This window comes from Myotis davidii, unplaced genomic scaffold (assembly GCF_000327345.1).
Source record: "Myotis davidii unplaced genomic scaffold, ASM32734v1 scaffold240, whole genome shotgun sequence".
NCBI classification, from domain to species: domain Eukaryota; kingdom Metazoa; phylum Chordata; class Mammalia; order Chiroptera; family Vespertilionidae; genus Myotis; species Myotis davidii.
This window is the reverse complement of record NW_006292334.1, coordinates 1,554,955-1,565,077: the sequence shown is the minus strand read 5'-3', so window position 1 is coordinate 1,565,077 and position 10,123 is coordinate 1,554,955. Positions and strand designations below refer to the sequence as shown.

The window sequence follows — 10,123 nt, the reverse complement described above, 5'->3', positions numbered from 1 at the left end:
TTTTTTTGGGCAGAGAAAGTGCTCAGCCACATAAGTAGGATTGATTGGCAGCCTGTGTATTGCAGGCTTGGAAACCCTCCCCGCTCAGCCGGTAGTTCCCTCCTCCCCCTCCCCCTCCTCCCTCCCCCTTCTCCACTCCCCCTGTTAATTATGGGCTGTGGGTTTGGGGTAGTCGCTTTCTCTTCTGTTCCCAAGTTTCTGGGGAGGATGGCTTTAGGCTTCTGAATGCAGGCTTTTCAGAGTTCTCTTCTCCAACCCTGGGGATAGCAGGCCGATCTCTTCTCCGTGGGTCCTTGTTCCAGTTCTTCCCCATCCCGATGTGCATATTTCTGCCTGGGTTTCACCTCTCCCTGTCATATCCACACAGCCACGTGTGCTCACTCAGGGTGTCTGTGTGGCCCCCACGTGTGCCCATCTCTACCCGCAGCTCTAATTACTCTCTTTCCAACGTTGCTGTTTGGCATCTTCCAGAGACGTTAAATTTACTACAACTCCAGAGGGGAAAATAGTAAATCTCTGGCTAAATTTAGGTCTAGAGCTCATTTGAACTTTTACAGTGGGTTTTCTATTTATTTGATTTACTCCCGTCTTTGGCTTCCGTGTCATATTGTTGGTGTTTTATGGCCGGCTCAGGCCTGCAGTGGGCGGCGCTGCGTGCGCCCGCACGTTTCTCTCGCAGGCGCGGCCCAGGCGGCGCGCTCATTTATTTAGCGCTGGAGGACGCGGTTTGCTCCGTTGACAGCGTAATTTAAAGAAATATATGGAAGGCTGAAAAATCATTTGCTCAAATTTGTCCAGATGTTTTTGAGACGTGATTGGAATTTGATTGCCCCTTTCCGCAGGGTCAAAAAATATTAATGTCCCAGAACTTTAATTGCTTACAGACCCTGGTTTGGGCTTTGAAGATGGAAAATGTTCGACTTTTAAGCATTTGTTCTCCCCAGTTCAGAATTTCCTTATTGGCACTTCGGTAATGAGTACAAACTTAAGGAAAGACTTGAACCATCTCTTCCAACGATCAAAACCTGGCACCCACCCTATTTTTAGAAGGGTTTTCTCTGATATTAACAGTAGCAATAGAATAGATCTTTGTCAGTATATTGCCCTCCTACCCCTTGCCTTATGTCTGTTATAAAGGAGTAAAGGTCCTGGGGGTGGGGGGGATAAAACGAAACGTATAAATTCGATGACAGGATTCCACAAACCACTCTGCCACCTCCCTAAGGAATGCTTGGAACTCCCGCCCTTGTGGCTTCTCTTAGGCCAGCACTTCTTAACCTGGGGTGAGTCTCAGAACCATCTGGGAGCTTTATCAAGATATTTTTTTCCTTTTTTTTCCCTTTAATGTATCAAGATATTTTTGTGTGTGGACCTAGCCCAAAGCCCCCTGAATTGGAATCAGTGGGTGTTCATTTGAACCCCACGATGCTTCTGGGATACCTCGGGTTTAAGAACGGCCCTATTTAGGTCAGAACTGGTACATGTTTCTTCTTTGGTGTGAGGATGTATGTGTGCATTTTGAATGGAAAAACAAGAAGAAAGCGGGTGGAGAGAGGATGTCTGTTAGTGTTCTCTAGCCACCAGCCCTAAAACAAAAAACCTTTCATATGGGGGGGGCGGGGAGGAGGTATTCTCCACCCAGGTTCGCCATTACTCCTCCTGGGGGTAATCTGGGAGGGGACGCCCAAGGGTCACTCCCATTAGCCTCCAGGTACCTGCCTGCATTACCTGGTGGCCAGGCCAGGTGTCACCAGGTGGCAGGTTATCCCAAGAGGGCCTGGGGCTGGAATTCTGTCGTTTCTCATTTCTCACCACCCCGGCTAGCTGTGGTGGAGGAATGAGGCTGATGGAATGAGCCTGCCAGTGGGTGAAAGGCTGTGGCCTTTGGGCGCCATGCCTCGGACTGCCAGCAGAGCCAAGCCATGGAACCTGCCAGGCTAAAATCCTCTTGCCCACCTCCTATATGAAAAAATTTTCAAATAAGCTCAATCTATAGTGAGGCCCACAGGAGTTTTAAGGCTGGGAGATTCCTCTAAATTGTAGGTGCCTTGAGGAAATAAAAAGAAAAAACCTTCAACAAATAAAAATCTACCCCTCCCAGTGTCTTAACCATCTACCTTTAGGATTTATTTAAACAGTGTCGGAATCCTTTTATATTGATGACAATTGTGTTGGACAAAGGTTTTCAGTCACCCACACTTGAAAGGAAAAAAAAAAGGAGGGGGGGGAGCTGGAAAAATACCTCCCTTCCCAAATACTGCAGGTAAACAGATTTTTGCTTTGAACGGAATCAGCATTCTCTTCTGCAATAAACAGTTGCTTGCCCTGGGCCATGCAAGGCTCCAGCAATCTGCTTCTGTGCCAGGGACAGGCGTGTGGCCCAGGGGCTGAAATCTTTCAGGGCTTTTTGAGCCTGATAACCAAGAGGTTGGAGAGGCAGGGGAAAGGAGGGGGGAAGGGAGGGGGAAGGGTTTTTAAAAGAACAGCCAGGTGAGAGCTAAAAATGGCTGAATATTCAAAATCAATCGCTAAAGCCTAGCAGATTTCTCAAAGCAGTTACACAGTCCTGGAACGAAGGGGGGCGGGGGAGACTGGAGGGAGGGGATGGGGGGAAGATAGGCGGTGGGATGCAAGGGGTGTATACTCTCGCCACCCCCCCGCTTTCCTTCCAGCCCCAGCTGCTCTAGAAGGGCGAGCGCTGGGAAAGGAAACAGAGCGGAATCGCTCACATTAGCCTCGCGCCCCGGCTGGCTCGACGGTGACCGGGCGCCTCTGGGCTTGTGTGAGCATCTCCTTCCTAATGTCAATGACAACGACACGAAGGGTGATTTTTTTTTTTTCTTCCTGCTCCTCTCCCACCTTTTTGCAGGCAACTTTGTAAAGAATTTACAGATCTGTTGGCGCAGGACCGGACGCCGATTGGGAACAGCCGGCCCAGCCCCATCCTGGAGCCGGGGATCCAGAGCTGCCTCACGCACTTCAGCCTCATCACGCACGGCTTCGGCGCCCCGGCCATTTGCGCGGCGCTCACGGCCCTGCAGAACTATCTCACCGAGGCGCTCAAAGGCATGGACAAGCTGTTCTTGAACAACACCGCCACTAACAGGCACACGTCTGGGGAAGGCCCAGGTAGTAAAACTGGCGACAAGGAAGAGAAACACAGGAAATGAAAAATTAAAAAAAAAAAAGGAAAAAAAATGTTTTAAATACAAAAGGAAAACAGGAAAAAAAATTAACTTTAGCTTTAAAATACTGGATTGGCTTTGGAAGAATTATATTAGGTAGAATACATATGCAATCAAAATTAAAACAGAACAGCTAAGTAACTTAAAAACTGAGGCGTACCACGGAGCAACTATCGGTTCTCAGTGTCTATGGCAAGATGCACTTGGAGACAACCGTCCGGATTTTCCACTTCGGTTCCTTTCGAGCTTAGTCATACTGATAATAAAAGAAAACCATGTTTTCCCCCCCACCCCCTTTGGAAAAATAAACGTAAGACTAAACGTGAGAAAACGCTAACTTATTGGAAGAAAATCGGAGAAACTGTTGGTGTCAGTGCTTTGACAGCTGGTTGACTGAATCGCACGAACTTTTTAATTTTTGATATATTTTTAGGAAACTGTCTCGCGAGTCCCCGCCCTTCCCCCCTCACCTCGCCCTTCTCCCAACTACCCTTTTCTAGTCTGCCCTCCCTCCCTCCCTCCCTCTCTCCCTCCCTCGAGCTGTCACGGGAGTCTGCCGGGATGAACGAGAGTGTGGTTAGGCCTTTTGCCTTGTGTTTCAGGCCCCTCGGCCCCCCTGCCCCGCCCCGCGTTTCAAACTCACCGGTGCCGGCTCCGGGCCAGCCGCTTGCCTACTTAGGGAGGGCGAGGGCGGGCGGGGTGGGAGGCCATCGGAGATGCAGGCGGCGGTGGCTGCAGCTTCTGGTACCCGCCCTGAGCCAAATCCGGACCCATAGGTTGATTCAGACTCATCATCAGTTCTTTTCAGAAATGTTACTAGTTCCCAGCCTTGCCAGCATCGGCATACAGAGAATCTTGCATTTGTTATATTTGTGTCATCTACCAATTTTAAGAATAATAGTAAAAAGAAAAAAACAAACCCACACCACAATATGAATACGTTGATTAGTATGTAATTCCTTCGGAGGGGTATGTACCATTTCATTCTCTTCTGTTTTCCAAAGCTTTGCCCGCATGGTTTATGAGCTTCTTCAAAGAGGACTGGGGCTTCCTACACAATCTATAAGGTACAGAGAAAAAAAAAAATCCGATCCCTTTTTAATCAAAGCCTGTGTGTCAGAATTCTGCAGGGGCACTTCTTTAAAGAAGCTCAAAGGGAATAATTTAGGAAGTGGCCAATAAGAGATGGAAGCAGCTCTGGGTCTAGTTGCTAACAGATACCTCATTGCGGAATTCTGTGGAACGGCTGAACTGCAAAACGAATGTTAGGGGAGAGGAGTAAGGGTTCTGGGAGCCCGCTATTTTAACAGTACTGCCCTGCCTTTAAAATTGGTTCTATTTCCTTGGGCTCTTTGGCGACTGCTATGTTAGCGGGCAGAGAAGCAGCTTTGGCAATGTCGTGGGGAGTGGTGGGGGCAAGCTCCCATGTTTCAACAACAATTGCTTTCTTACAAGATGCTTTATGAATGAGGCACTCTCCCTCTCCCAGGCGTGCACTTGTTTTGGTATATGATGCTAAAATAATGCAAAGTGAAAGGAGATGTATTTCAGCTTTGAATTTCACCGTCTGGATATACAGTACTGGGGCTATTCCCAGTGGATACAGTTCCATGCATTTAAGATCTCTCTCTCCTGGCAGCCCCTCTCCTTTCTTGAGTTTTATCTGAAAATAAGATCTGGAACCCATTGTCCCCACCCTCCCAAAAGCGGTGGGAAGTCCCCTGGGGAGGGGTGGGTGAGGTAGTTCTCTGAATTTAGTATCATACAGAGACCTCTTTATACAAAGTAGACTTTAGGACGTTTGCTACATCCCTTGAAGATAAAGGGGTTTCCAGTTAGGACTCTCTGGGACGCTCAGTTCTGCCGCCAGGGTGGGTCTTGGCTTCGGAAGGTTGAAGGGCTGGGTTTAGGAAGCTGCAGAGAGCTTTGCGCAGACTTTTTTTTTTTTTTTTTTTTTTTATGGGGGAGGGAGTTAGGGAGCTGGTTTCAGGTCACCAGGAGGGTCCAAGCAAGGGTTAAGGTGACGCTGCCAGCTCCTTGGGGGGCTCAGCCCTAGAAGAGTGGAAGGAGTACCAAGGCCGGGAACTAGACCTTAGGGAGAATTAGACACTCCATCTCTCCCCAGCTCAGAAGCCTGCGCCTTGATCCGAGGGCCTGGCCGCTGGTATTAGATGTATTCTGATTGCCAAAGGCCAGGAGAAACCACACTGAAAACCATCGTCTCCTTTCCTTGCAGGGCAACGCGCCCCACGCGTGTGACGTGCGAGAGACGCGATGGACGCGCCTTGCTCTTACTGTGCAGGTCCTGAGAGCGCGTGGGCCACTCGCGCCCAGTCGTGTTGAGGACATAGAATCAGCCGCTGGAGGGGCCGCGGGCCGCCTGGGCCCTTCCCGCTCTCGGTCTCATCTTAAGGGCTAAGGCGACCGAGATAGCCCCACTCTCCAGTAGGTAATGGGGAGGCGTCCTGGGGGCTGCAGGCGGGGAGGGGTCTCAGCCTAGGCGCTTTGCTCCCAGCGGCCACCCCGGGGCGCCTGCTCCTGGAGGGCGGCGAGTGGCCTAGAACTGTCCAGGGAACCGGAGTTTCCCCCACCTTTGCTAGGACGAAAACTCTCTCCATCCTCAGGCTCCAGAAGCGGGTGATGGAATAGGAATGGTCTTACTTGGCTGCTCAGGCTTGCGTGGTCCTGCACCCTCATTCCCAAGTTCCTCCCACGCCCCACCCAGTAGGGCTGGATGCGAGTCTCCTCCGCCCCCAACCCGGGGTGGAGACAGCCCTGGCCCTCGCCCTTTTGCACTTCTTTCCTGTGCCACCCCGCCCCCTTGCTTTCCTTAGCCAGGCCCGCTATGTTTATCTGGTAATTGAGTTATTAGAAGATTGGGTTTCCTCGGGCCCATAAATCAATAAACAGGATTAACGCAAGAGTTTGCCTTTTTTTAAAGCGAGCTTTTCTGAGTTTTGTTTTCAAACCAAACAGGTGAGTTGCAGCTCTCCCCCCACCCTACTCTCTCTAGACAATTTTATCAGGTCAGGGCCTCCTCCCTGATGCTCTGGCCCAAACCAGAAGCACTAAAGATAGAAAGGAGCAGTCAGGACGCAGCCTGCGGCCCCTCACACTTTCCACTTTGCAAGTTCCTTTGGAGGTTCTAACGATTTCCCCGACCATTCTCGTCCACCTGCCTCTTCCTATAGGAATTGCCAGTCTCGGGGGGCACTTCCCCCCTTCCCCGCAAATAGTGGCTCTGGTTCTGGGTGAGCATCCCATCTCAAAGTGATCTTGAACAACTCCCCTAAACTCGGAGGGTACCCCACCCCTGCCCTGCCCCAATTTTCTTGAACTTTCTTTCCCCCTCTCTGGCTCCACATCCTTAGCTTTCTCCACCCCCCCACATAAAGAACCGAAGAGGCTTTTCAGAGACTGGGGGCTGTTTTATTTTCTTTGGCCACAGAAACTACTTTCTCTCGAGCAATTATTTCATATCCTAAGAAAACGTTGGTCGAATGGAAAACCTGAAACCCCAAACTTATCTACACACTGTCTCTCCGGTACAAAGCTTTACTTAAAATGGCAACTTGTTCCTCCTTGGAGTGTTTAGAGAGAATTTGTCATCACATCTGATATCCTGGAAGGGTAATACATTACAGGGAAAGGAAATAACCTTAAACCGTCTGATGTTGCCTCAAGAGCCCACACAGTGTTTTCCCTCCTGTGCTGATGTATGTTAAATTATGGGGGAGAGGGAAGAAAAGAAAAAATATATCAAAATTAGTTTTGTTTTCTTTTTAAAAGCGGAACAAGAACTGTTCTTTAAAGGTCAAAACTGACTCCTCTGAGTTGGTCTCTAATTCACTAACATAGTTTTTGCCACATAACTTCAATCTGTCGACTCTTCAGGAGAAGAGCGCGGGAGGGTGTCCATGTTAAGTTTGTACATATTTATTTATGCTTAATTTAATGGGAATGTGTAAATATGCGAGCAAGTAGTTTGGGATTATTTATCTGTGAATCTATACCTCTGTGAATGGGTGGTTAAAAAAAAAACACAAAAAACCCGCTTGACCCTAGATAGAATCCTATCTGACTTTTTCTGTTCTTTATAGACAAGCTGTTATGGTAATGGGTAGAAATTGGTTTATTGTCCAGTGTTGATCTGATTTACATAAATAAAAAGATCGTTGTGTTTTTGTTGTGTTTTCATCCTCAGTTTCTTGAATATGGAAATTGTTTAATTCAGAAATTAACAGACAGAAAACTCCAACCCTAGCCAAGAGGTTTTTGTCCTCCCCTCACCAAAACACAGGCAATGTCTTTGTTACATCATAAATACAATAAATTTCGCTTCTCAGAAAAACTGACACTTTTGTTTTCAGTAGAGGTGTTTTAAAATTCCAAACTGACACTCTTCTCTCCTTTTTCTAACCAAGTTGCAATAAAAGCTCATGTTAATGGTATCTCTTGCTTTATTTTGCCCTTTTAAAGAATGAGGCGTCAAACTTACTTTCTAATACGTACATTTAGTGACATGTCTCAGCACCTACAGGGGCTCTGGGTGCAAATAAAAGATGATGTTCCTCTCCTCACTGCTAGTAGTACAGCGTCTGGCACAGTGTTCCTTGAAGGAGAGGGTTCAGGAGAGATGCCCATAGGGCCATGTATGGGCTGCCGCACCCCAAAACCCTGGGATCTGGGATCTGGAGGAGCTAACTGGCTCACTTCAGGACTGAGCCCAACTCTGACCTCATAAGCAGTGCAAGGCCCTCCATGAACAAATGAGGAAAAAGACCCTTGACCCAGAGGACCAAAGGCGGAGCTTTTCTTAGGAGGTTGGTTCCTACCTTAGGCTCAGAGGCTTAGAGAAGCCAGAGCCTTTCCCATTTGGGTTAATGGGCTGCAGCCCAGTCCTAATGGGCTGCAGTGATCAAACATCTCAATCTGTATTCCATCCGAAGGCTTGGGCGTCTTCCCCGAGGCTAGGAAAATAAAGTCGTCCAAGATGTTACACAGTTTGGAGGAGTCACTGTTTCTTTTTGTAACTCAAGGTCTTTATCTATAAAATGTGGGCCTCCTAAGGTCCTTTCCAACATCAACATTGCCGAATCATTAAAAGCAGAAAAAGCAGTGTGTATATACATTTGAGGAAAATAGGCAAAGTTAAATCTTGATAAGATCAGGGTATGAGAGTACTTCGCATATAGTTGGTGCTCAGTTATTTAATAAAATGCCTCCTGTATCACTTTTGTGTTTTTCAGGTAATCATTCCCAGGGACTTTTTTTTCCAGGTCTTCTTTATTAATTAAAAGGGGGGGGGTGCATCATGGCTAGAGCTATACATGATTGAATCAAAGAAAAGACCCCCCCCCCTCCAAAGGAAGGGAAGTAGAAGGAAGGAAGAAAAACCAAGGGAAGTGTGATAAAGAAGGCGTGCAATCCATTCATCTAGAAAGAATATAGGCGTAAATCTATGTCTCTGGCTCAACGGTATTATATTGAGCTTCCCTTTCATTTGCGTTTTGGAGAGTGAGTGTTGGTAACCGCGGGGATTACACAAAGAGGGCGATGAGTAATTTCCATATCCCATGGCAAATGTCTCTACATAAAGTTTAGCTCTAGCTCCGGAGAAACAGACCTGCCATCTATTATCCCACAGGTAAATTACAGACCTCCATCACCCCTACCCATCACCACTGGACAAGGAGAGGATCGGAGACAATCACCTTTACTGGGTAAAACCCAAGATCCCGAGGGCCCTGAATGTAAGGGCAAAAACAAACAACAACAAAAATCTAGAGGGAAGACCTGGAAGGACAAATTGGGAAGGGAAGGGAAAGGTCGGTTAGCTTTGCCTAACAGAAGGGCCCTGGGCTGCCTGTCGGAGCTCCTCAGCCTCTCTGTTACTGTCTTACCGGGCTGCAGAGGGGGCGAGGAAAGACCTGCAGCAGTGGACCCAGCGCGGGGACCCTAGGTGACCTGGGACAAGTGTGGCTGCTGCCCCTGCCTGCCTGGAGGCGGCCCACGCGGGCGAGCTGTTTACAGTTCTCCCAAAGCCGGCCTGCCTGCCGGTATTAGCGGCTTAAGGGCCCTGGTTAAAAATAACGCGAGGAGGAAGATCCCATTATTTTTTTTATGAGGCCACGTTCTTTTTCTTCATGCAAATAAGAGCCCCGTGGGATCTCTTCCTAGGGACCCAGGGCGGCCTGAGCTTAGAGCCACCAGAGAAATGCGGGCCCAATGGGATCTGCCCCTTCTTGAGGGCGCTCTGGACTCCCCAACACAAGCTGCCTCCCGAGCCAGGTCTTCCAGGGCGCTTGTCTGTCATGTTGAAGCCTCAGAAATTAAACGCGCAGCTCACAAGTCCATTAATTTTAGCCTCCCATTAATCTATTTATAAGTGAGCCAGCGCTGGCTCTATAAATACAGTCCTATAAAATTGAACTCCTTCCCATAAATCTTCCAAGTTGTTTATTTACATGTATTCCCTCGCCCTCTAACGAGCCTCATTTAACTTAGGGAAGACCCTGGTGGGGACGGGCGCGCTCACCCTTTGCCAGCCTCCCCGCTGGCACCGTGGGCGCCCGGGGAAGGGAGGGATTGCGGGAGTGGGCCGGGCAGAGGAGGAAAACTCATTTTTCCTTCTTGACTTGGTTTCCTTGTTTCTCTCCCAAACTCACTCTCTCCATATTTCCCATCGCCAGCTCCACGTTGATTTATATCGTCATAAACAGCATTCTTGCAACCGTCCTTCCCTCATAGCTTGGGGTGAGCTCCTTTTTCACTTCCCTGGCAGCCACTATTTTTAAATCAGACCTCATAAATAACCTGCAGGCCGCCTCGGGATGAGGTCAGCGCCACGTCTCTCCGGGCGCACATGCTCAGCTCGCGGCCCTCCTTGCCCCTCCCCAGGTCACCGCCTGGCGCACTCGCACGTTTCCAAAAGGGAC

The 10,123-nt window shown here is 48.7% G+C and overlaps 1 protein-coding gene across 10 annotated transcripts in view; it reads left to right on the top strand.

Moving 5' to 3' along the window:
* Nucleotides 1-7,536, top strand: part of TFAP2B (transcription factor AP-2 beta (activating enhancer binding protein 2 beta)) — a 29,397-nt gene extending 21,861 nt beyond the window's left edge. For 4 of the 10 annotated variants that reach the window (XM_006765704.2, XM_006765706.2, XM_006765708.2 and 1 more), the window contains 3 exons: nucleotides 2,870-3,129; nucleotides 4,190-4,252; nucleotides 5,422-7,530. In XM_006765704.2, coding sequence (XP_006765767.1) covers nucleotides 2,870-3,129; nucleotides 4,190-4,251 — 322 coding nt within the window. In that variant the 3' untranslated portion in view covers nucleotide 4,252; nucleotides 5,422-7,530. Of the gene's footprint in view, nucleotides 1-2,869; nucleotides 3,519-4,189; nucleotides 4,253-5,421 lie in introns of those variants that run through there. The other 6 variants (XM_006765707.2, XM_006765705.2, XM_006765702.2 and 3 more) reach the window with 3 other exon arrangements.
* The last annotated feature ends 2,587 nt before the right edge of the window (nucleotides 7,537-10,123 follow it).